A 26849-nucleotide genomic window follows, 5' to 3' on the forward strand; every position below is an offset into this window, starting at 1 on the left:
CTTGTGCTCCAATTCAGTTAAATGTGTTTCTTGCACAAATGCTATATCAATTTTTTCTTTTTTTCTGTAAATTTAGCAGTTTCTTCCTTTTAATTTGGTTATGTATTCCGTTAATATTTAAAGTCATATAGTTCAGCGTTGCCATTTCATACTTTGTTTTTTCTTCCCTTTCCGTTTCTCCATCATCACCTTTCCTTCTTATCCATTTCTGCTTTCTTGTTTTGAACACTTTATAAGACAACATTTCTAAAACATCAAACATTTTCCTTATTCTCATATTTAAAACTTTTTTAACCCTATTCTCCCCTCCCCCTCCTGAGTTGCCCTTTATCCCTTGCCGGGCAACCACATCTCCCCTATCCATTTGGATTTGCGAATTCACTCGCAAGCGTCAACTGATTTTGTAGTGACCGTATCTCCTCCCCACCCAGCCCCCCCAGAAAAGATTTCAATTTTCATATGTAACAAAGGTCACTCTTTTAATTCCCTCCTTATTCCCTCTATTCCCTTTCCCTCCCTTATTAATTCTTGTCTATACTCTATATATTTTCCTCTAAAAACGGATACATTCATGTATGCACACTATATATATACCCCTTTACACACATACATATAGATCGTGGTCATTTTTACTCTCATTACATGTCTTCATCTCTCTGCTTGTACACAAAAGAGTCTGGAAAAACAACCAACTGAAAAACCTCACAAAGATAAGCGTATACAGAGCCGTTGTCATACCCACACTCCTGTTCGGCTCCGAATCATGGGTCCTCTACCGGCATCACCTACGGCTCCTAGAACGCTTCCACCAGCGTTGTCTCCGCTCCATCCTCAACATCCATTGGAGCGCTTTCATCCCTAACGTCGAAGTACTCGAGATGGCAGAGGTCGACAGCATCGAGTCCACGCTGCTGAAGATCCAGCTGCGCTGGATGGGTCACGTCTCCAGAATGGAGGACCATAGCCTTCCCAAGATCGTGTTATATGGCGAGCTCTCCACTGGCCACCGTGACAGAGGTGCACCAAAGAAAAGGTACGAGGACTGCCTAAAGAAATCTCTTGTTGCCTGCCACATTGACCACCGCCAGTGGGCTGATAACGCCTCAAACCATGCATCTTGGCGCCTCACAGTTTGGCGGGCAGCAACCTCCTTTGAAGAAGACCGCAGAGCCCACCTCACTGACAAAAGGCAAAGGAGGAAAAACCCAATACCCAACCAACCAATTTTCCCCTGCAACCGCTGCAACCGTGTCTGCCTGTCCCGCATCGGACTTGTCAGCCACAAACGAGCCTGCAGCTGACGTGGACTTTTTACCCCCTCCATAAATCTTCGTCCGCGAAGCCAAGCCAAAGAAGATATCCTTTTTTCCATAGGATCGCTTTTGCTGTATTGAACTCTTTCCTCTTCTTCAGGAGTTCAAAACTTATGTCTGGATAGAAAAAAATTTTTTGACCTTTGTATTCCAGTGGCTTTTTGTCTTCTCTTATTTTCTTCATTGCTTTCTCCAATATATTTTCTCTTGTTGTATATTTTAGGAATTTTACTAAAATGGATCTTGGTTTTTGCTGCGGTTGTGGTTTCGGGGCTAATGTTCTATGTGCCCTCTCTATTTCCATTTCTTCCTGTAATTCTGGTCTTCCCAGGACCCTGGGGATCCAATCTTTTTTAAATTCTCTCATATTCTTGCCTTCTCCATCTTCCTTAAGGCCCACTATCTTTATATTATTTCCTCTATTATAGTTTTCCATTATATCTATCTTCTGAGCTAACAGCTCTTGTGTCTCTTTAACTTTTTTATTAGATTCTTCTAATTTCTCTTTTAATTCCTCTACTTCCATATCTACAAATGTTTCTCGTTTTTCCATATTTTCCACTCTTTTTGCCATTTCTGATTTGGCCACTTCCATTGCATTCATTTTTTCTTCTGCATTCTTAATTCTTCTTTTTATCTCATCAAATTCTTGTAATTGCCATTCTTTCACTGATTCCATATATTCTTTAAAAAAAGATACATCCATTGTCTTGCCTTTCTCTTCTTCTTCCACTTCTTTCTGTTCTTCTTCTTCCTCTGGGTTGACCATCTGTTGTTTCCTTGTTTTCTTTTTACCCTCTTCTTTCTTGTTCTCGTTATTGTCTGTGTTCTCTTCCTGTTGCTGTGCTGCAGGTGTCTCTCTCAGCTGTGGAGATCGACTCCGCAGCTGTTCCCCCCTCCCGTCAGTGTGTCTTTTTTCATGCGCCTCGCGCATGAGCGGTTGCGCACTTTTACTCGGCTCTACGAGCCATTTTTGTAGTCCCGAGCCCGGGACCTCCACTGACCTGCGGGAGCGGGCCTCTCTCTCCGCGGCGGGCCTCCTCGGACAGGTAAGGCCTTCACCTTCTTCTTCCGACATTCTTTCTTCCTCTTTTCTTCCCGTTGTTTTCGACTTTTCTCTCTTCGCTGCCATTTTCTTCTCACCTTTATTTTTACTTTATTATAAATTTTAATCTTGTACCTTTGTGCTTTGTGTGTATTTTTTTAACTTTTCTGGAGAGGGCTGGAATTCCCTGACTGGCCACTACTCCATCACGTGACTCCCCCCGGGACTGGTGTTATCAGGACAGGTTGAAGAGGCTGGGATGGTTCTCCTGGAGGAACAGAGGGTGAGAGCTAACATGATCAGTCACTAACACCATGGATGGCCAGAATCAGTTTCCCACGGTCAGAGTGTGTAGCACACAAGGCTGTGGGTTTACTGAATTCTGTTGACAGTGAATTCCCTCTCACTCCAGCAGGGTGTGGTACCCACCTATTTCAAACAGGCATCAATCATACCCAAGAAGAGTGCAGTAACCTGCCTTAATGACTATCGACCAGCAGTACTTACATCACCAGTGATGAAGTGTTTGGAAAGGCTGGTGATGGAGCAGATCAGCTCCTGTCTGAGCGGTGACATGGATCCATTCTAGTTCGCCTATCGTAGTAATAGGTCTACGGTGGATGCCATCTCACTGGCCCTACACAAAGCCCTGGAACACCTGGACAGAAAAGATCCATTCACTAGGAAGCTCTTTATCGACTATAGTTCAACATTTAACACCATCATCTCCTCAAAACGGATCAGAAAACTCAAAGACCTGGGAGTTAACAACCCCCTGTGTAATTAGATCATGGATTTCCTCACCTCCAGACCACAATCAGTGAGGACTGGTAAGAACTTCTCCACAATGTCCATCAGTATCGGAGCACCACAGGGCTGTATTCTTAGCCCCCTGCTCTACTCACTTTACACCTACGACTGTGTGGCTCAGTACACCGTCTACAAATTTCCCGATCATCCGTCGGTAGTGGGTTGTATAAGGGAAGGGAATGAGTCAGCCATCAGGAGGGAGATTGAGAACTTGGCAATAAGGAACAAACTCACATTCAATGTCACCAAAACCAAGGAGCTGATTGTTGACTCCAGGAAGGAAAAACCAGAGGGGTACGATCCAGTGATCACTGGGGGATCAGAGGTGGAGAGGGGGAGCTCTTGGGACTCACTATCTCGAAGGGTATTTCCTGGACCCAACAGACCAATGGCATCATGAAGAAAGCTCATCAGCTCCTCTACTTCCTTAGGTGTTTGCAGAAGTTCGGTATGACACCAGAAACCCTGGCAAATGTCTACAGAGGTGTGGTGGAAAGTGTGCTGACCAGCTGCATCATGGTCTGTTATGGGGGACACCAATACCCGAGTGTAAAACCCTGTAAAAAGTAATGGACACAGCTCAGGACATCATAGATAAAACCCCATCATCGAGAACATCTACGGGGAACGCTGCTGTCGGAGAGCAGCATCAATCATTAAGGATCCACACCACCCAGCACACGCTCTGTTCTCGCTGCTGCCATCAGGAAAGAGGTATCGGTGCCACAAGACTCGCACCCCCAGGTTCAGGAACAGCTGCTGCCCCTCCCCCATCAGTCTCCTCGTTGACAAACTCAATCGGGGACTCATTTAAGGGCTCTTACTTCAGCACTTAATTGATTTTTTAAAATTCTCTCTGTGCAGCGACAGTCAGTTTGGTCACATTCGTTATCTGTTTCTAGTTCTTTGTTTCCGTGTACACACTGTGTACCTTGTTTTTGCACAACCAGGCAGTGGTAATTCTGGCTGGTCCGCAGGAAAAAGAATCTCAGGGTTGTGCGTGATGTCATGTATGTACTCTGACAATCAACCGGAATCTGGAATTGGGGTGTGCAGGCCAACAACCACGAAACATCACGAGGGGTGTGGAGAAAGTGAATGCCAACTGTCCTTTAGCCTGGCTGGATGAGGTTGGAGAAACGGGCACCTTTCCAATGTCCAAAAACACTGTGGATTGGAAGGGCTCAGCCGGCAATGGATCAGACACAGACATGGGGCGGATTGGTCCGCAGACCTACTTCCAGCTGTTGTTGGGAGGCCTGTATCTAACTCCCATCGGGGCCTTTATGTCCTTGCAGTTTCTCTTCTCTTCCCACGCTTCTCATCCCATGTCCCTTCTTGCTAAGGATTAAGTTTCACTTTTTTTTTAAACCAACCGAGCCAATCCCTCCCTCTGCTCACTTGTTGTGGAAGTATAAGGTTCCAAAACAGTCCTGGCCCTTCAGTCCACAAGGTTATGCTGACCCCTGCAAACCTACTCCACAACATTCTAACCTTTCCCCACCTCAAACACATAACCCACTATTTTTCTAACATCCCTAAAATGTCCCTATTGTTCCAGCCTCCACCACCACCCCCGGATACGCAATCCAGGCAACCCCGGATACACATTCTGGGCACCCCCAGATACGCATTCTGGGCACCTCCAGATACGCATTCCAGACACCCCCGGATACGCATTCCAGGCAACCCCAGATACGCATTCTGGGCACCCCCAGATATGCATTCCAGGCACCCCCGCATACGCATTCTGGGCATCAGCAGATACGCATTCCAGGTACCCCCAGTTACACATTCCGGGCACCCCCAGATACGCATTCTGGGCACACCCAGATATGCATTCTGGGCACCCCCAGTTACACATTCCGGGCACCCCCAGATATGTATTCTGGGCACACCCAGTTACGCATTCCGGGCAGCCCCAGATACGCATTCCAGGCACAGCCAGATACGCATTCTGTGCACCCCCAGTTAGACATTCCGGGAACACCCAGATACGCATTCCAGGCACCCACGGATACGCATTCCAGGCAACCCCAGATACGCATTCCAGGCACCCCCGGATACACAATCCAGGCACCCCCGGATACGCAATCCAGGCACCCCCGGCTACGCATTCCAGGCACCCCCGGATATGCATTCCAGGCACACCCAGATACGCATTCCAGGCACCCACGGATACGCATTCCAGGCATCCCAAGATACGCATTCCAGGCACCTCGGATACACAATCCAGGCACCCTCGGATACACATTCTGGGCACCCCCAGATACGCATTCCAGGCAACCCCAGATACACATTCCAGCCACCCCCGGATACTCAATTCAGGCACCCCCGGATACGCAATCCAGGCACCCCCAGATACACATTCCAGGCACCCCCAGATACATATTCTGGGCACCCCCAGTTATGCATTCCTGGCACCCCCAGATACACATTCTGGGCACCCCCTGATACGCAATCCAGGCACCCCCAGTTACGCACTCCTGCCACCCCCAGATATACATTCCAGGCACCCCCAGTTACGCATTCCTGCCACCCCCGGATACGCATTCCAGGCACCCCCAGATACGCATTCCAGGCCCCCCAGTTACACATTCCTGCCACCCCCGGATACGCATTCCAGGCACCCCCAGTTACACATTCTGGGCACCCCCAGATACGCATTCCTGGCACACCCGGATAAGCATTCTGGGCACCCTCCAGATACGCATTCCATGCAACCCTGGATACATATTCTAGGCAACCGCAGATACACATTCCGGGCACCCCCAGATATGCATTCTGGGCACCCCCAGTTACACATTCCAGGCTCCCCCAGTTACACATTCCGGGCACCCCTGGATACACATTCCAGGCACACCCAGATACGCAATCCAGGCACCCCAGGATACTAATTCCTGGCACCCACAGTTACACATTCCAGGCACCCCAAATTACACATTCTGGGCACCCCCAGATATACATTACAGGAACCCCCCCCGGATACACAATCCAGCCACCCCCAGTTACAAATTTTGGGCACCCCTGGATACACATTCCAAGAAACTCCAGATACGTATTCCAGGCACCCCCGGATACACAATCCAGGCACCCCCGGATACACAATCCAGGCACCCCCAGATACGTATTCTGGGCACCCCCAGTTACGCATTCCTGGCACCCCCAGATACACATTCTGGGCACCCCCTGATACGCAATCCAGGCACCCCCAGTTACGCACTCCTGCCACCCCCAGATACACATTCCAGGCACCCCCAGTTATACATTCCTGCCACCCCCGGATACGCATTCCAGGCACCCCCGGTTACGCATTCCAGGCACCCCCTGTTACACATTCTGGGCACCCCCAGATACGCATCCCAGGCACCCCCTGGATACGCAATCCAGGCACCCCCGGATACATATTCCAGGCAACCCCAGATACACATTCCAGGCACCCCCGGATATGCAATCCAGGCACTCCCGGTTACACATTCCAAGCATCCCCAGATACGCATTCTGGGCACTGCCAGATACGCATTCCAGGCACCCCCGGATATGCAATCCAGGCATCTCCGGTTACACATTCCTGGCACCGCCAGATATGCATTCCAGGCACCGCCAGATACACATTCCAGGCACCCCCGGATACACATTTCAGGCACACCCAGATACGCAATCCAGGCACCCCCGGATACTCATTCCTGGCACCCCGCAGTTACAAATTCTGGGCACCCCCAGTTACGCATTCCTTGCACCCCCAGATACGCATTCTAAGCACCCCCGGATACATATTCCAAACACCCCCAGATACACATTCCTGGCACTCCCGGATACACATTCCAGGCATCCACTACTCTGCATTTAAAAAAAACAAAACTTACCTCTGACGTCTCCTTGAAACTTTCCTCCACTCACATTAAACAGATTTCCTCTGGTATTTGCTATTGTCGACTCAAGGAAAAAGGCTCTGTCTGTCCACCCTGTCTGGGACCCTCCTCATCTTATACACTTCTATCAAAGTCAATTCTCATCCTTCCCGACTCCAAAGAGAAAAGCTCCAGCTCTGTTGACCTTTCCCTACAGGGCAGCACAGTTGGTCTTTTGGTCGGCACAACGTTGTTACAGCATCAGTGATGGGATTGGAATCCTGTGCTTTCTGCAAGGAGTTTGTACGTTCTCCACTTGTCTGTCTGGGGTTTTCCCCGGGGGCTCCGGCTTCCTCCCATCGTTCAAAAATGTACCAGAGTATGTAGGGTAATTGGGTGGCATGGGCTCATGGGCTGGAAGGGCCTGTTACCGTGTTATATGGCTACATTTAAATTAAACAGGTTGAGACCACCTTGGTTGGCACAAGTGAGTTGGCTGAATGTCCTGTTTCTTTCCACAACTCAGCGATTCCACAAGTCCTCAAAAACAGTTCCAAAAAATCTCCAGGACCTCTCTCTATCGAGAGCGTCCTGGACGGGTACATCACAATGGGGTACATTTGCTGCAGAGAAATTGATCGGAGGTCAATCCACAGGACCATAGCAGTAGCAGAGAGAGTCACTGGAATCTCCCCCTCATCCCATCGACGTGATCTACCAGGATCGTTGTCTGAAGAGGATGCGCAAAGTCATTGAGGACCGCGTCCACCCCTCACACGGCATCTTTCAGCTGCTCCTCTTGGGGAAGAGATCCAGGAGGATCAGAGCCAGCCCCACCAAGCTGAGGAATAACTTCTTCCCACGGGCAGGGAGAATGTTGAATGACCAAAGGAACTACTATTTATATAACAAATATATTTATATAACAAATAACATTAATTTATTGTTCAATTTGTATACAAGTACTGTGCATGGTGTACTGTTTGTCTATATGTGTGGACCAGAGAATGGTTAGTGTAATGCCGTCACAGCACCGCTGATCAGAACCAGGGTTCGAATCTTGCACTGTCTGTAAGGAGTTTGCACGTTCTCCCTGTGTCCCCGTGGGTTTTCCCCCAGGGGTTCCCACCGTTCAGAATGCACCATGGATGTAGGTTAATTGGGTGTAATTGGGTGGCATGGGCTCATGTGTCAAAAGGACCTGTTACTGTGCTGTTTGTCTACATTTTTAAAAATTAAATTAAAAATTTAATTTAATATCGCTTAGTTGGGTTGTACTTGTATAATCAGTTGCAATAAACTTCAACAAAGAACACCTCAGCCCACAATGTTGTGCCAACCTACATATGCCTATCCAAAAAAAACTAAACCTTTCCTCGTAACTCTTTATTTGAACTTCAATCTCATCCTGAAATTGTTGACTCCCCACCGACCAGCCATCCATTCCTCCCAAAACCCTCCCAAAAACCCTGCCCAGCAACCCCACTCTCCTCACTACTGTTCCTTGTGGTCCTGAGGATCTGACTTCCCCCTTGTCCCTGAACTCCTTCCCTGTCCAACTTCCCCTTTCCAGGGTGACCTTCCCCTTCCCTGCCCCGATAACTAACGGCTGCCACACTCCTTCCCCTGTCCCTTGCTCAACCTCCCCTTGCCCAACATTCACAAGTGGCATCACCCCATCGACCAATAGAAAGCCGGCTGTGGCTGCATTTGACCAATGACACGCCAGGCCATCCTTGGGCTGCCCCCATATAAACTGGGATCACGGCTGGTTCCCCCAACTCCTGTGGAGACTTGGTGGAAGGTGAGTAATGTTTCCTGTGCTCTGGGATTCAGGGTACAGGACTGTGCCAACAATTGGCATGAGGGTAGAGTACCCACTTAGTCCTGTCTGGGAGGTCGTAGGGAGCTTCACTCAGTACCCAACCCATGTGGTCAGATGGAGCACTGGGAGCTTCACTCCATGGAGTGTGTGATGGGATGGTGCGGAGGGAGCTTCACTCTGTCTGACCCCGGGAGTGTGTGAAAGGACGGTGTGGAGGGAGCTTCACTCTGTGTCTGACCCCAGGAATGTGTGACAGGACAGTGCGAGGAAGCTTCACTCTGTGTCTGACCCCGGGAGTGTGTGAAGGGACGGTGTGGAGGGAGCTTCACTCTGTGTCTGACCCCAGGAATGTGTGACAGGACGGTGCGGAGGGAGCTTCACTCTGTGTCTGACCCAGGGAGTGTGTGATGCGACGGTGGGGAGAGATCTTCACTCTGTGTCCGACCCCGGGAATGTGTGATGGGACGGTGTGGAGGGATCTTCACTCTATGACTGACCCCGGGAATGTGTGATGGGATGCTGGGTCAGGACTAAATTTAGATTTAGACCCACAGTACAGTAACAGGGCCCTTCCACCCCACGAGCCCCTGCCACTCAATTACACCCAATGAATCTCCAAGCCCTGGCACATTTTGAAGGTTGGGAGGAAACTGGTGCCCCCAGAAAAACCGACACAAACAAGGGGAGAATGTATCAACTTCTCTCAGGGTCTGTCAGCTGGGGTCATCAATCCGTGGTCTGGGATCTGGATCTGAGGTCATGGGTCTGGGATATAGGATCTGATGTCCGGGATCTGTGGTCTGAAATCAGGGTCTGTGGTCTGGGTTCGAGGTCAGCAGTGGGTGATCAGAGCACAGGGTCTCAAACTGATAAGGATTGAGGAGATATGGGGCTATCTACAGAGACTCATCGAGGGGAGGGGGTGGGTCATCTGTGGTCAGAGTCCAGAACCCCACAGGGACCCTAGCTCTGGATGGAGATGGCGTGGGGAATGAGGGATGTTGCAGAGTGTCTCCTTCCCAGCACGATTGGCCACGGGATCACCGTCCTGCTGCTATCAGTCACTGGCTCTCTTCCCGGTGCTGAGTTACCAATCCGATTGCACCTTCAACACCATCTGTTCCTTGGCAGTCGATGGAGAGTGGGTACATGATCAGCCCCGAGTGGTCCATCTCCCGGTAACAGGGAATAGGTGCAGACAGGACCAGACCAGCAATGTGCAGGAATACTAATCCAACTATTTACCTCTCAGGGATTTGGAACCTACTCCCAGGCGAGAAAGCCTTTCCCCAGGATGGACGGCCGATTCCTGCTAATAGTGGCCTGTGTCTGGGCTGCAGCTGAAGCTCACCCCTCAGAAGGTAAGGCCACATCGTGCCTCGCTTTCTGCTGGTTTCCCACTGCAGAGGGAATCGGCAGGATCCCTGGGCCAATTCATTCCGTTCTGGTGCTGCTCAGAGGGTCACAGGTCAGGCACTGGGGTGAGAGAGCGTGCCCCAGACTGGCAGCTGGGTGCTTGATGAAGACCATGTGGTGAAGCTGATACCCTTGGTGGTTTTACACTGCTGGCTTCTCCAAAGAGCAACAAGTCACTCTTCGATGCCAGTCCCAGATCATCATTAAAAGTCAGGGTGTCTTCCCAGCATGGAGCCGGACCCAAATCACAGGCCATTCACCCCATCGAGTTTGCCACACCATTTCATCATGAGCTGATCCATTTCCCCACCGCCTGGCCTTCTCCCCATAACCTTTGATGCCCTGGCTAACCAAGAACCTGTCAATCTCTGCCTTAATTACACCCAATGGCCCGGCCTCCACAACCACCTGTGGCAATAAATTCCACAGATTCACCGCCCTCTGTTTGAAGAAATTCTTAGTGGATGCCCTTCAATCCTGAAGTTGTGCCCTCTTGTCCTAGACTCTCCCACCATGGGGAAACAACCTTCCTACATCTACTCTTTCCACACCTTAGAAATATAGAAAAATAGGTGTAGGGGAGGCCATTTGGCCTCTCAAGCCTACACCACCATTCAATATGATCATGGCTGATCAGTACCCAGTTCCTGCTTTCTCCCCATACCCCTTGATCCCCTTAGCCACAAAGGCCACTTAAATATTGACATGGAACTGGCCTCAACTACTTCCTGTAGCATAGAATTCCACAGATCCACCACCCTCTGAGAGAAGAAATTTTTCCTCATCTCAGTCTTAAAAAACTTCCCCCTTATCCTTAAACTATGGCCCCTGGTTCTGGTTTTTCCCAGCATTGGAAACAACCTACCCGCATCTAGTCTGTCTAACCCCTTCAGAATTTTATATGTTTCTATAAGATCCCCCCTCAATCTTCTAAATTCCAGAGAATACCAGCCTAGTCTATCCAACTTTTCTTCATATGCGAGTCCCTCCATCCCTGGTATCAGCCTAGTGAACCTTCTCTGCACCCCCTCCATGGCGAGGATGTCCTTCCTCAGATAAGGCGACCAAAACTGCACGCAGTACTCCAGGTGTGGCCTCACCAAGGCCTTGTACAGGTGTAACAAGATCTCCCTACTCCTGGACTCAAATCCTCTCGCTATGAACGCCAACATAGCATTCACCTTCCTCATTGCCTGCCTTTCAATATTCATAATGTTTCAGTGAGATTCCCCTCATTCCAATGAGTACAGGCCAATACCTGTCAGACGCTCCTCGTATGATAACCCTTTCATTCCCAGAATCATCCTTGTGAACCTCCTCTGATCCTTCTCCAATGTCAGCACATCCTTTCTTAAATGAGGAGCCCAAAACTGCTCCACGTGAGGTCTCACCCATGTCTTATAAACCCCCAACATCTCATCCCTGCTCTTAGATTCTATTCCTGTGGAAGTGAAAGCCAACAGTGCATTTACCTTCTTCACCACCGACTCAACTGTAAGCTTCCCTTCAGGCTCCTGCACGAGGAATCCCAGGTCCCTTTGCATCTGAGGATTTTCAACTTTCTCCCCTTATAGAAAATATTCTGCCTGTTTATTTTTCTACCCAAGTGCACGACCGTCCACTTTCCGACATTGTATTTCATTCACCACATCTCTTCCCATTCTCCTCATCTGTCCACGTCCTTCTGCGGCCTCCGTGTTTCCTCAACATGACCTGCTCCTCCACGTCCCTTCGTACCATCTGCAAACTTGGCCACAAAGCCTCTCAGTCCAGAATCCAAATCATTAATGTACAACATATAAAAAAGTGGCCCCAACCCCGACCCTTGTTGACACCATCGGCAACTGAATATGATACCTTTATTCCAACTCTCTGTGTTACCTTGTTTCATCACGGGTGAGGTTCCGGAGGATTGGAGAGTAGCTCATGTTGATCCATTGTCGAAAGGAAGACTCCAAAGTTAACCCTGGAAAACCAAGGTTCCTTATGCCACCATACTTTGCCTGACAGGAACAAACAAACTCTGTTCTCTCAAAATTTCTGATGGATAGCATTGTAAAGAGAACTTTTGGCATAAATCAAAGTATTGAGTACAGGAGTTGGGATATAATGATAAAGTTGTTGAGGCCAAATTTGGAGAATTGTGAGCAATTTTGGTCACCAAAATACAGGAAAGATATCAATAAGAATGAAAGAGGGCCGAGAAGATGTACTAGGATGTTGCCTGGACTTCAGGAACTGAGTTACAGGGAAAGGTGAAACAGGTTAGGACTTTATTCCCTGGAGCGTAGAAGAATGTAGGTCGGCTTTTTCCACTGAGGGTGGGTGAAACACAAACCAGAGGACATGGGTTAAGGGTGAAAGGGGAAAAGTTTAGGGGGAACTTCTTCACAGAGAATGGTGGGGGTGTGGAATGAGCTGCCAGCTGAGGTGGTGAATCTGGGCTCAATTTTAACTTGCAATAAGAATTTGGACAGCTACATGGATGGGAGGGATATAGACTGGGTGCAGGTCAGTGGGACTAGGCAGCAAAATGATTCAGCACAGACTAGAAGGGCCAAAGGGGTCTGCTTCTGTTCCATAATGTTCTATGTGGTCTCCCACCCTCTATAGTTGTATCCGGATACTCCACAATTACACTAACCGGGAGCACTCCACACAGCATATGACCCAAGGTGGGTCCCTCAAAAAATTAGCCCCCACTGGTTCTATGCAACGTCACCCTGTGGGATCATCACCCAGGCTTCCCCAGGGTTGGAGTGGAATGTTAATCTAGTCAGGTACCCCACGCCTGTCCAATGAACATTTGGAGCCCATACTCTGGGCTGCCAAGTGGGTGCATTCATCTGTGAAGAGACTGCCAGGAGGGTAGTCTGGGGGTCGAATTGGAGGGTCTCAGGGAGTTTAGGAGGGCACCAGGATCAGTGGATCAAGGGGGTGGTCCAGGGAGATCCAAGGAATGAGGGGGTGGAACAGGGCGGCACTAGGAGTCAGGAAGACCAGGATTCAGGGGGTTGGGGCTGGAAGGACGGGAAAAGTTGGGAGGTGACTGGGGGAATTCAGGAGGGGGACGGGGGTTTAGAAGGGGGGACTGGCTTGTCGGGAGGAGGTTGAGAAGGGGGTACTGGGTTGTGGAGAGGAGTTCTGGGAGGGGGACTGGGGGTCCCCTCTCCCGAGGTAAGGTGAGGTAAGGTTGGTAAGTTAATTTTTATGAATCTAATTTAAGAGTAGGTAATGAATCCGATTGCAGGATGTGGGAAATGTTCCTGACGACTTCACCTACAAAAGGTGCAACCATTTGCAGCTCCTGGGAGACCGGGTCAGGGAACTGGAGTTGCAGTTGGATGAGCTTCGGATCATAAGGGAGGCAGAGGCGGTGATAGAAGGAGTTACAGGGAGACAGTCGCCCCAAACAGGCAGGTGTCAGTTAACTGTGAGGAAAGAGAGGGGCAGGGTGACGAGACAGACAGTGCAGAGCACCCCTGCGGCCGTTCCCCTCAATAATAAGTCTACTGTTTTAGATACTTTTGGGGATTAACGACCTACCAGGGACAAGTCGCAGCGGCCAGGTCTCTGGCATCGGGGCTGGCCCCTCGGTTCAGAAGGGAAGGGGGGGAAGAGAGGAGAGCTCTTGTAGTTGGGGATTCACTGGTTACGAGAGCAGATAGGAGGTTTGGTGGATGAGTTCAGAGCTCCCGGTTAGTATGTTTCCTCCCAGGTGTCAGGGACTTCTCTGATCGAGTTCACAGCGTTCTGGAGGGAGAGGGCGAGCAGCCAGATACCGTGGTCCATGTGGGGACCAATGACATAGATAGGAGTGGGGATGAGGACCTGAAGAGGGAATATAGGGAGTTAAGGAAGAGGTTAAAAAGCAGGACCTCGGGGGTGGTGATCTCAGGATCGCTGCCTGTTCCACGCGGCAGAGAGCAGAGTTGTGGCAGATGAATGTGTGGCTGAAGAGTTGGTGCAGGGGGCAGGGGTTCAGATTTGTGGATCATTGGGACCTAATCTGGGGAAGGTCCGACCTGTACAAAAGGGACGGGCTTCTCCTCGACTGGAGGAGGGGCCAATATCCTGGTGGGCAGGTTTCCTCAAGCTGTTGGGGAGGGTTTAAACTAGTTTGGCGGGGGGGGGGGGGTGGGAATCGCAATGAGAGTCGGAGATTAGGGAGGAAGAACACCTGGATTGGAACCAGAATGTTAATGTTAACGGGGGGGGGGGGGGGGTGGTTGGTAAAAGTAGATGGAAATCAAAGGAGTGAATATGGGGACATTCTTTCACATATATACTTCAATGCAAAGAGCTCAGTGAGGAAGGTGGATGAGCTTAGAGCATGGACTGGCACATGGGAACATGATATTGTGGCCATCAGTGAAACGTGGTTACAGGAGGGGCATGATTGGCAGCGAAATATTCCAGGATTCCGTTGTTTTAAGCGTGATGGAACTGGGTGGAGAGGGGAGTAAAAGGTGGAGGAGTCGCGTTGCTTGTTAGAGAAAACATTACAGTAGTGCTGAGGCAGGATAGACCGGAGGCTCGTCCAGTGAGGGGATTTGGGTGGAAGTGAAGAATGGGAAAGGCATGAAAACACTAATGGGGGTGTATTACAGACCCCCTAATGGACAGAGGGAATTAGGGGAGCAAATTTATAAGGTCTTAGCATATACGTGTAGTAAACATAAGGTGGTGATCGTAAGATTTTAACTTTCTACTCATTGACTGGGACGCCCATCCTGTAAAAGGGCCAGATGGGTTGGAGTTTGACAATTATGTTCAGGAAAGTTTTCTAAATCAATACATAGAAGAATCGACCAGAGAGGGGGCCGTATTGGATCTCTATTAGGGAACGAGATAGGTCAGGTGACAGAGGTTTGTGTTGGGGAACACTTTGGATTCAGTGTTCATAATACTATCAGTTTTAGGTTAATGATGGAGAAGGATGGGGCTGGGCTGAAGGTTGAAATTCTTGATGGAACAAGGCTAATTTCGAGGAGATGTGAAAGGATTTAGAGGGTGTGGATTTGGGAGAATTTATTTTCTGGGAAGGATGTAACATAAATGGAGGGTATTCAAAGGAGAAATTTTGAGAGAACAGAGTCGGTCTGTCCCTGTGAGGATTAAAGGAAAGGTTAGAAAATATAGGGAGCCTTGGTTTTCAAGGGATATTGGGAATTGGTTCAGAGGAAGAGGGATGTAAAGAACAGGTAAAGACAACAGGAATAAATGGGGTGCTGAGGAATATAAAAATCTTAAGAAAGAAATGAGAAAGGCTTAAAGGAGAGATGAGGCTGCGTTGGCAGGCAAGGTCAAAATAAATCCAAAGGGTTTCTACAGGTACATTAAAAGTAAAAGAACAGTGAGGGATAAATTGGGCCCCTTGAGGATCAGACGGGTCGGTTCTGTGAGGAGTCAAAAGAGATGGGGGGGAATTTTAAATGTTTTTTTTCCCCTTGGTCCCCGAGGGAAGTTAGTGTAGAAATAGTGGGGGCTCTGACAGAAATATTTAAAATGTCACTGGCCACGGGGGAGGAGCTGGAGGATTGGAGGATGGCTCATGTTGTTCCACTGTTTAAAAAAGGCTCTAAAAGTAAACCTGGTAATTCTAGGCCTGTGAGTCTGACGTCAGTGGTGGGTAAATTGATGGACAGTGTTCCTAGAGATGGAATATACAATCATTTGGAAAGACAGGGACTGATTAGGAGTAGTCAACATGATTTTGTACAGGGTAGATCATGTTTAACAGATCATATCAAATTTACAAGGAGGTTACCCAGAAAGTTGACAAGGGGAAAGCAGTAGCTGTTGTCTATTTGGACTTTAGTAAGGGCCTTTGACAAGGTTCCCCATAAGAGGTTAGTAAGGAAGGTGGAGGCATTAGGTATTAATGACGAAGTAGTGAAATGGATTTAGCAGTGGTTGAATGGGAGGTTCCAGAGAGAAGAGGTGGAAAATTGTTTATTGAATTGGAGGCCAGTGACGGGTGGATTTGCCTCAGGGATCGGTACTGGGTCCACTGTTATTTGTCATATATATTAATGATCTAGATGGTAGGGCGGCAAGTTGGATTAGTAAGTACGCAGATGATATGAAGATTGGTGGTGTTGTGGACAGTGAGGAAGGTTCTCAAAGATTGCAGTGGGATATAGGCCAGTTAGAAGAGTGGGCTGAACGATGGCAGATGGAGTTTAATACTGATAAATGTGAGGGGATACGTTTTGGTAGGACTAATCAAAATAGAACATACATGTTAAATGATAGACAATTGAGGAGTGAAGTGGAACAAAGGGATTTAGAAATTCTGGTACATAATTCCCTGAAAGTGGAGTCACATGTAGATAGGGTGATTAAGAAAGCTTTTGGTATGTTGGCCTTCATCAATCAGAGTATTGAGTACAGGAGTTGGGATGTCATCTTGAAGTTGTACAGGACATTGGTGAGGCCAAATTTGGAATATTGTGTGCAGTTTTGGTCATCGAATTACAGGAAGGATATAAACAGAATAGAGAGAATGGAGAGAGGTTTACAAGAATGTTGCTGGGGTTTCAGACTTTGAGTTACGGGGAAAAGTTGAGCAGGCTGGGACTTTATTGTCTGGAGCGTAGAAGATTGAGGGATGATTTGACAGAGGTATTTAAAATTATGAGAGGGACAGATAGATTCAATATGGACAGGCTTTTTCCATTGAGAGTGGGGGAGATTCAAACAAGAGGATATGGATTGAGATTGAAGGGGAAGAAGTTTAGGGAAATCATGAGGTGGAATCTCTTCACTCAGAGGATGTGGGAGTGTGCGGTGAGTTTCGGCCAAAGTTTAACACTTAAAGAAAAGTTGGATAGGTATATGGATGGGAGAGGCGTGGAGGGTTAAGGGAAAGGTGCAGGTCATTGGGACTAGGTGGGAGAAGATGTTTGGCATGGACTAGAAGGGCCGAAACGGCCTGTTTCAGTGCTGCAAATGTTATCTGGTTATATGAGAGGGGAAGGGGGTTCAGGAATGGGGACAGGGCGTCAAGACCTCTCCAGCCCACCACCCACACACTCCCCTCTGCCCACAGGGAACGCATGTGCCACCATCCGGGCCACGCAGTCGAGCTTGAGCGATTACCGGGGCTTGGCGCTGAATGCCATTGACAGGAACACGGACACCAACTACATCAACGGTTCATGCAGCCGCACGGCAGAGCAAAACTCGCCGTGGTGGAGTGTTGACTTCTTCTACCACTACAAGGTCTATGTGGTGAAGATCACTGCTGGCAACAACTGTGGCGGTTTGTCCAGGGCCGAGATCCGCATTGGAGACAACGCCAATCCCAGTGGCACGGAGAACACAATGTAAATCACACCTGCCTGGGATACATACATCCCCGCACTGTGGACTAACCTGGGGACACCCCACACTGTTCACTAACCCAGGGACACCCCACACTGTTCACTGACCCAGGGACACCCCACACTGTTCACTGACCCGGGGACACCCCACAATGTTCACTGACCTGGGGAAGCCCCACACTGTTCACTGACCCAGGGACACACCACACTGTTCACTAACTCGGGGACACTCCACACTGTTCACTAACCCGGGGACACTCCACACTATTCACTAACCCAGGACACCCCACACTGTTCACTGACCTGGAGACACCCCACACTGTGGACTAACCCGGGGAACAACCCACACTGTGGACTAACCCGAGGGCACCCCACACTGTTCACTAACCTGGGGACACCCAACACTGTTCACTGACCCGGGGACACCCCACACTGTGGACTAACCCAGGGACACCCCACACTGTTCACTAACCTGGGGGCACCCAACACTGTTCACTGACCTGGGGACACCCCACACTGTGGACTAACCCGGGGACACCCCACACTGTTCACTAACCTGAGGACACCAACACTGTTCACTGACCCGGGGACACCCCACACTGTGGACTAATACGGGGACACCCCACACTGTTCACTAACCCGCGGATACCCCACATTGTTCACCGACTCGGGGACACCCCACAATGTTCACTGACCTGGGGAAGCCCCACACTGTTCACTGACCCAGGGACACACCACACTGTTCACTAACTCGGGGACACTCCACACTGTTCACTAACACGGGGACACCCCACACTATTCACTAACCCAGGACACCCCACACTGTTCACTGACCTGGAGACACCCCACACTGTGGACTAACCCAGGGAACAACCCACACTGTGGACTAACCCGAGGACACACCACACTGTTCACTAACCCGGGGATACCCCACATTGTTCACTGACTCTGGGACACCCCACACTGTTCACTAACCTGAGGAAACCCTACACTGGGGACTAACCCAGGGACATCCCTCACTGTTCCCTAACCCGGGGACACCCCTCATTGTTCACTAACCCGGGGACACCCCACACTGTTCACTAACCTGGGGAATCCCCACACTGTTCACTAACCGGGGACAGCCCACACTGTGGACTACCCCTGGGACACCCCACACTGTTCATTCACCTGGGGAAACCCCACACTGTTCACTGAACCAGGGACACCCCACACTGTTCATTCACCTGGGGAAACCCCACACTGTTCACTGAACCAGGGACACCCCACACTGTTCACTAACCTGGGGACTTCCCACACTGTGGACTAACCCAGGACACCCCACACTCTTCACTGACCTGGAGACACCCCACACTGTGGACTAACCCAGGGAACAACCCACACTGTGGACTAACCCGAGGACACACCACACTGTTCACTAACCCGGGGATACCCCACATTGTTCACCGACTCTGGGACACCCCTCACTGTTCACTAACCCGGGGACACCCCACACTATTCACTAACCTGGGGAAACCCCACACTGTTCACTAACCCGGGGACAGCCCACACTGTGGACTACCCCTGGGACACCCCACACTGTTCATTCACCTGGGGAAACCCCACACTGTTCACTGAACCAGGGACACCCCACACTGTTCACTAACCTGGGGACTTCCCACACTGTGGACTATCCCAGGGACACCCCACACTGTGCACTAACCCCGGACATGCCATACACTATTTCCATCCCTGACATTAAGCAAGGCGGTCCTGAGATGGACGTTGTGTTGAATGTTGGTGTAGATAGGCGTGAGTATACGGGTGATGTTCATTCTCTCTCTGCCTTTACAGTTGTTCCAGAAATGTGAACGTGCCTGCAGGCCAGGCCAAGTACTTCTACTGTCAGCCCTTGGGTGTACACGGCCGCTACATGTCGATATCCGTCCCTGGGAGGACGACCTGCCTGTCCCTCTGTGAGGTTGAGGCATATGGATCCTACGACCCTCACTAAACCTCTCGGTGAGCATCTCTCCCACTCCTCCCCCACTTTCGCTACCCCGGATACAGCCCTCAGTGATCCAGAGGAAGAAGTGGCCTGGTTGATATATCTCAGACTCTCGAAGTCTGCAAAATGGAACACCGAAAACAGGAGCAGGGGTCTGCCATCTAAGTTGTCGAGCCTGTTCTGCTGTTACGTGTGGCCCTGGACTCAGATCTACCTAATTGACCCTTCCCCATAACAATTGCCCAACTATTTTCAAATTGTTCTTGTAGAGGTTCAACACAGTAACAGGCCCTTTCAGCCCACGAGTCCCTGCTGCCCGATTAAGTACACCCCGGTGTTTTGAACAGTGGGAGTAAACCAGAACCTCCAGGGAAAACCCACGCAGTCAGGGGGAGAACGTACAACTTTCTTAAAGATAGTGCGGAATCTGAACACCTGTCCCAATCACTGGCGCTGTAACTGCGTTGTACTGATTGCTTCACCAATCATGTAGCCCAAATTATGCAAAAATCTATCGTGTCTTAAATATATAACCATATATCAGTTTACAGCACGGAAACATGCCATATTGGCCCTTCAAGTCCGCGTAAGTTCACTTCAACATCTCCACTAGTTCCCCCCTCCCACTCTCTGCCCATAACCGTTCAACCCCCTCATATCCAACCTTCTCTTAAATGACAGAAGGGAACCTGCTGCAACTATCTCCTCTGGAAGATCATTCCATTCTGCCACCACTCTGAGTGAAGAAGCATCCTCTAATATTTCTCCTAAAATGTTGCCCCCTTACCCTTAACTCATGCCCTCTTGTTCCAACCTCCCCTGCCCTCAGGGGAAAGAGTCTATTCATGTCTAGTCTATCTATTCCTTTCATAATTTTAAAAACCTCTATCAAGTCCCCTCTCAGTCGTCTACGTTCCACTGAATAAAGTTCCAGTCTCCTTAATCTCTGCCTGTAATCCAGATGCTGTAAGCCAGGCAACATCCTTGTAAATCTTCTCTGCACCCTCTCCATCTTATCTATATCCTTTCTATAATTTGGAGACCAGAACTGAGCCCAGTACTCCAAACCTGGCCTCATCAATGCCTTAAACAGCCGCAGCATCACTTCCCAGCTCCTATTCTCTACACTATGATTTATGAAGGCCAGCATACCATACGCCTTCTTACCACCCTGTCTACATGGGAATCCACCTTCAATGAACTCTGTATCATAACCCCCAGGTCCCTCTACTCCTCCTCTTCATGCCTCAATGCCCTCCCCTTAACTGCATATGTCCTATTCTGGTTATTTTTACCGAAATGCAACACCTTACACTTGTCTACATTAAATTCCATCTGCCATCTTTCAGCCCACTCTTCCAAACAAACCAAATCCTCTGTAATCCAAGAAAACCTTCCTCACTATCCACCACTCCCCCTATTTTTGTATAGTCCGCATATTTGCTCACCCAGTTAACCACACCCTCATCCATATCATTAATATAAATGATAAACAACAGGGGTCCCAGCACCGATCCCTGAGGCATCCCGCTCGTCACAGGCTTCCAACCTGACATACAGTTGTCCACCATGGCTCTCTGCTGTCTATCTCCCAGCCACCTCTGAACCCATGTCACAATCTCTCTACTAATTCCTAGTGACTGAACCTTCCTTACTAACTGTGAAATATCAAGTGTTCACAATCACTACTCTGGAGACGAAGTCTTGGGGAACAGGTTCAGCTTTATTTCGAGTCTGTAGAGTCCGGTATCCCTGGTCTGGAGACACACCGGAGGTTCAGAATCATCACTCCTTTGTACAGTCCCGCATTCAACATCAGCCCACCTTCATTTACCTTCTTCCAATCAGAATCCCAGTACATTACAACATTCTCCTTTTCCCTCCATCAATACAGGTATCATTCAGTTCCTCCCTCTTCATACATTGCATATTATGTTAATTAGTTCATTCCCTCCTTAGGGGCGTCTAAGTTAATATTCATGTCTCTATTAAGCAAGCGCAGTACTAGCTATAGACTATCTACCAGCCTGAACCAGATCCTTGCATTCTTGGGGGTCCTAATAAGAAGGGGCCCACTAGCTGGTATTGTCTGTTTTCAAGCTCTCATCTACATTCTTTTCATTCCATCACTTTTCAAAGAATGGTGCGAGTTTAATCATCTTCAACCATATTTCACACTAACCTTATCAAAAGCCTTACTAAAATCCAAATAGATCACGTCAACCGCTCTACCTTCATCCACTTTTCTTTTCACCTCTTCAAAAAACTCAACAAGATTCATCAAACATGACTTTCCTTTCACAAACCCATGCTGGGTGCCCCTGATAAACCCCTGTCTATCCAGATATTTGTATATACTATCTCGAAGAATACCCTCCATAACCTTGCCCACCACCGAAGTCAAACTTACTGGCCGATAATTACTTGGCCGACACCTAATGCCTTTTTTGAACAACAGAACTACATTTGCAACCCTCCAATCCGTGGTACCAACCCCTCCTCCAGTGATCTTTGAAAAATCACTGTGTCAGTGCCCCCGCTATTTGTTCCCTGACCTCCCTTAAAGTCCTGGGAAAAATCCCATCAGGACCAGGAGACTTATCCATCTTTATTGACCCTGGAAGCACCAAAACCCTCACTGTACTAATCCTTATCCTCTCTATAACTAAGCCCTTTGCCCCTCTTATCTCGTATAGCTCATGCCCCTTTCCCTTGTGAATACGGACGAGAAAAAAATCGTTCAATATCTCTCCCATTTCTTACGGTTCCTCACATAGTCCACCGGTCCCATCATCCAGTGGACCTACTCTATCCTTAACCCTCCTTTTACTGTTCATGTATCTGTAAAAACCCTTAGGATTCACTTTCACCTTATTAGTTATGGACTCCTCATATCTTCTTTTTGCTTTTCTAATTTCCCTCTTAAGGTTCTTCCTGGAATCTAAGTAATGACCATACATCTCCTCAATCCTCTGTTTCTTATATTTAGCATAGGCCTCCCTCTTGTCCCGAACCAACTTCCCAATTTTTCTAGAAACCCACAGCTCCCTTGAACTTTTGGTCTTGCCTTTCAGCCTGACTGGAACATAAGCATCCTGTACTCTCAAAGTCTCACCCTTAAATACCCTCCAATTTTCCTCTACATCCTTTTTGGCAAAAAAGATCAGCCCACACAACCCTCTGCAAATCCCTTCTCATTTCTCCAAACCTGGTCTTCACCCACTCAAAGACTTTCAACCTCGGACCTGATCTATCCCTTTCCATCATCAAGCTAAAAGTGATCACTGGATTCGAAGTTCTCTCCAACACTCACCTCCATCACCTGCCCCATTTCATTCCCAAATAACAGATGTAACACCGCTCCCCCTCTAGTTGGCGTCTCAACATATCGCTGCAAAAAGAAATCCTGAACATATTGTATAAACTCTAAGCCATCCTGTCCTCTTACTGACTGTGCTTCCCAATCTATGTTTGGAAAATTGAAATCCCCAACCAACACCACCCTATTCCTACTGCACATCTCACCTATTTCCTGGCACATTTGCTCTTCCAGTTCCCTTTCCCCATTTGGAGGCCTATAATATACCCCATAATAATAACCTCACCCTTCTTATTTTTCAGTTCTACCCATACTGCCTCCCTCGATGAGCCCTCCAGTCTATCTTGCCTCAGCACTGCTGTAATATCCTCCCTGACAAGTATATATGTAATGAGTTACCTTTCTCTGCTTCATTTGGGAGAGAATTTCACAGATTGGCCACTCTCCAGGAAAACCATTTCCTCCACATCTCTGTCCATGGAACCTTGGCCATGTGGATACAGAATTGGCTTGTAGGAAGAAAGCAGAGAGTAGTAGTGGAAGGAAAGTATTCTGCCTGGGGGCCGGTGACTAGGGGAGAGACCGCAAGGATCTGTTCTGGGACCCCTGCTCTTAGAAATGACCTGGATGAAGAGGTGGAAGGATGGTTCAGTAAGTTTGCGGATGAAACAAAGGTTGGAGGAGTTTTTGTGGATGGAGCTGAAGTTGTCAAAAGTTACAAGAGGATATAGACAGGATGCAGAGTTGGGGAGAAAAGTGACAGATGGAGTTCAATCTGGATAAGTGTGAGGTGATGCATTTTGGAAGGACAAACCAGAAGGCTGAGGACAGGGTTAATGGTCGGTTATGTAAGAGTTTGGATGAACAGAGGGACCTTGGGGTCCAAATCCATGGATCCCTCAAGATAGATAAGAAGGCTTATGGGAGGCTGGGCTTCATTAATAGGGGGATTGAATTCAGGAGTAGAGAGGTCATGTGGCAACTCTACAAATCTCTGGGGAGACCACGCGAAATATTGTGTTCAGTTCTGGTCACCTCATTATCGGAAAGATGTGGAAGCTGTGGAGAGGGGGCAGAGGAGATTTACCAGGATGTTGCCTGGATGTTGTCTTATGAGGCCAGGTTAGCAGAGCTGGGACTTTTTCGTGCGAAGAAGGATGAGAGGAGACTTGATCGAGTTCAACAAGATTATGAGAGATATAGATTGGTGAACAGACAGCGCCTGTTTCCCAGGGCAGGATCAACAAACACCAGAGGACGTGTGTACAAAGTGAAGGGAGGGGAGACGTCAGGGGTGAGTAATTTTTACATGGAGAGTGGTGGGGGCCTGGAATGCCTTTCCAGAGATGATGGTGGAGGCTGGAACATTTGGGACATTTTAGAGACTCTTAAACAGGTTCATGGATGGTTATGGGGTAGGGAGGCAAGGGTTGGATTGTTGAGTGGGTTTAGATCAGTCAGCACACCATTGTGGGCCAAAGTGCTGGAATGTTCTAGGTTAAATCTATTCCTCATATCTAGAACCTGTTCCCGAGTTCCATCCCATGCACGAGTAAGAACAACTTCTTCCTTCAACTCTATTATGCCACATTAGGCAGCTTTCTATCACTCGTCCACCTCGCGCCGCTAAAATTGTGATCTGTCTTCCAGGGATGCTGATGATGCGAACTCCATGCTGTGCTTGTGACCTGACCCGGACCAGCCTGGTCCAATACACTGCCAGCAACTGCTTCCATACCAGCCGGTGTTTCCGGGCTCCGTGCCAGCCCAGAGTGGGTGTCAGTGGGTGGGGTGGATGAGGGAGACTCCCCTGGGTGGACACGTTCAGTGCACGGGGAGAGGGGAGGAATGCAATGCCGGGGAGAGGGGGTGATCTCTGCTCCCCCTACCACTGTACCACATCTTCCCAGTGGGAACCCCTTGGATAGTCACTTCCTCTGCTCTTCCCTGGGCCCTGTTACCCTATGACCTACATTGTCAGCCATAATTGCTCGTTAACCGTGGCAATGCCCACTGCCTGACAGGCATTTTCTGTCCCACCACCCAGTTACTGTGACAACCACCACCTGACTGGTGGGGGTTTCCTGTCCAACCAGCGGGTAACCATGTCAACTCCCACTGCCTGATGGGCGTTTCCTGTCCGACCACCTGGGAACAATGACAACTCCCACTGCCTGACGGGCGTTTCCTGTCTGACACCCAGTAAACATGACAAATCCCACCGCCTGATGGGCATTTCCTGTCTCCGAGCTCGTGTGTTCTCTGCCATCTCTGCTGTTCCTGCCTGAATAAAACCAGCTTGACTGTCTGCAAATCACCCAGTGTGAGTTCCGTGTCTTTTTCACCAGCCATGGTTCGTGGGGAGGGTCAACGAGTGGGTCGGGATGGAAACGTCACCTCAGCCTTCATCACCAGGGGGCTGGGGTGCAGCAATGGGTTGGGGTGGGGGAATGGCAGGTTGAGCAGCCCAAGGGTGAGGACGGATGGCCAACATCTGCCTGAGAACCATGAGGTTCTCAATATGTTCTCAATCTCTGGATTGCTGCCCGTGCCACGAGCTAGTGAGAGTAGAAATAGGAGGATGTGGAGGATGAATGCGTGGCTAAAGAGATGGTGCAGGGGGCAAGGGATAAGATTTCTGGATCATTGGGATCTTTTCTGGGGAAGGTCAGACCTGTACAAGAGGGACGGACTCCACTTGAACTGGAGGGGGACCAATGTGCTGGCAAGTAGATTTGCTGGAGCTGTGGGGGAAGGTTTAAACTAGTTTGGCAGGGGGGTGGGGAACAGAGTGTGAGAGCAGTGTCCAGGGAGTATGGCCACCTAGCTATGAATAAAAAAGATAACAAAGGTAGGTTGGAGATTAGGGTAGAAGGTAAAAAAGAGAATATAATTAAGGGTCATTCTCTGAGATGCATATTTTTTAATGCAAGAAGCATAGTGAACAAGGTAGATGAGCTTAGAGCATGGACAGATACTTGGGGTCATGATATTGTGGCAATTAGTGAGACCTGGCTACAGGAGGGGCAGGACTGGCAACTTAATGTTCCAGGATACATTTGTTTTAGATGTGATAGATCGGGGGTAAAAAAGGAGGAGGAGTTGCTCTGCTTGTTAGGGAGGACATTACTGCCGTGAGGTGGCAGGATGGTATGGAGGGATCGACCAGTGAGGCTGTTTGGGTGGAATTGAGGGGTGGAGGAGGCAAGAGGGTGCTAATAGGGGTGTATTACAGACCACCAAATGGGCCAAGGGAATTAGAGGAACACATTTGTAGGGAGATAACGTATATGTGTGAAAATCATAGGGTAGTGATCATGGGAGATTTTAACTTCCCACACATTGATTGGGATACCCGTACAGTTAGAGGGCTGGATGGGCTAGAGTTCGTTAAATGTGTTCAGGGTTGTTTTCTAAATCAGTTAGTAGAAGAACCGACTCGGGATGGTGTAATACTGGATCTCCTGTTAGGGAACGAGCTAGGTCAGGTAGTGGACATTAATGTTGGAGAACAAATTGGGTCTAGTGACCATAATTCTGTTAGTTTTAGGGTAGTTTTAGGGAAGAGCAAGGAGGGGCCTAAAGTTGAGGTTATGGATTGGAGAAGAGCAAATTTCAAAGGAATAAGAAGGGATTTGGGGAGTATTGAGTGGGACAGGATATTTTCAGGTAAGGATGTTAATGAAAAATGGAGGATATTCAAAAAAGAAATTTTGAGGGTACAGAGTAGCTATGTCCCAGTGAGGATCAAAGGAAAGGCTGGAAGTCATAGGGAGGCTTGGCTTTCGAGGAATATTGGAAATTTGGTTAGGAGAAAAAGGGAGGTGTATAAGAGGTATAAAGAGCAGGGAACTGAGAATTTAAAGGAGGACTACAAGGAGTGTAGAAGGAATCTTAAGAAAGGAATTAGAAAGGGCAAAAAAAGGCACGAAGAGGCTTTGGCAGACAGAGTAAA

The 26849-nt window shown here is 48.8% G+C and overlaps 1 protein-coding gene across 2 annotated transcripts in view; it reads left to right on the forward strand.

The window, feature by feature from the left end:
• Positions 1-25211, forward strand: part of LOC138752006 (fucolectin-like) — a 59631-nt gene extending 34420 nt beyond the window's left edge. The window contains exons 1-5 of one of the 2 annotated variants that reach the window (XM_069915152.1): positions 8722-8823; positions 10097-10205; positions 17315-17591; positions 19422-19589; positions 24545-25211. In XM_069915152.1, the coding sequence (XP_069771253.1) occupies positions 8737-8823; positions 10097-10205; positions 17315-17591; positions 19422-19581 (633 nt within the window). In that variant the 5' untranslated portion in view covers positions 8722-8736 and the 3' untranslated portion in view covers positions 19582-19589; positions 24545-25211. Of the gene's footprint in view, positions 1-8721; positions 8824-10096; positions 10206-17314; positions 17592-19421; positions 19590-24544 lie in introns of those variants that run through there. The other variant, XM_069915151.1, reaches the window with a different exon arrangement.
• Positions 25212-26849: the final 1638 nt, after the last annotated feature.

The sequence above is a fragment of the Narcine bancroftii genome, chromosome 1 (assembly GCF_036971445.1).
Source record: "Narcine bancroftii isolate sNarBan1 chromosome 1, sNarBan1.hap1, whole genome shotgun sequence".
Lineage (NCBI taxonomy): Eukaryota > Metazoa > Chordata > Chondrichthyes > Torpediniformes > Narcinidae > Narcine > Narcine bancroftii.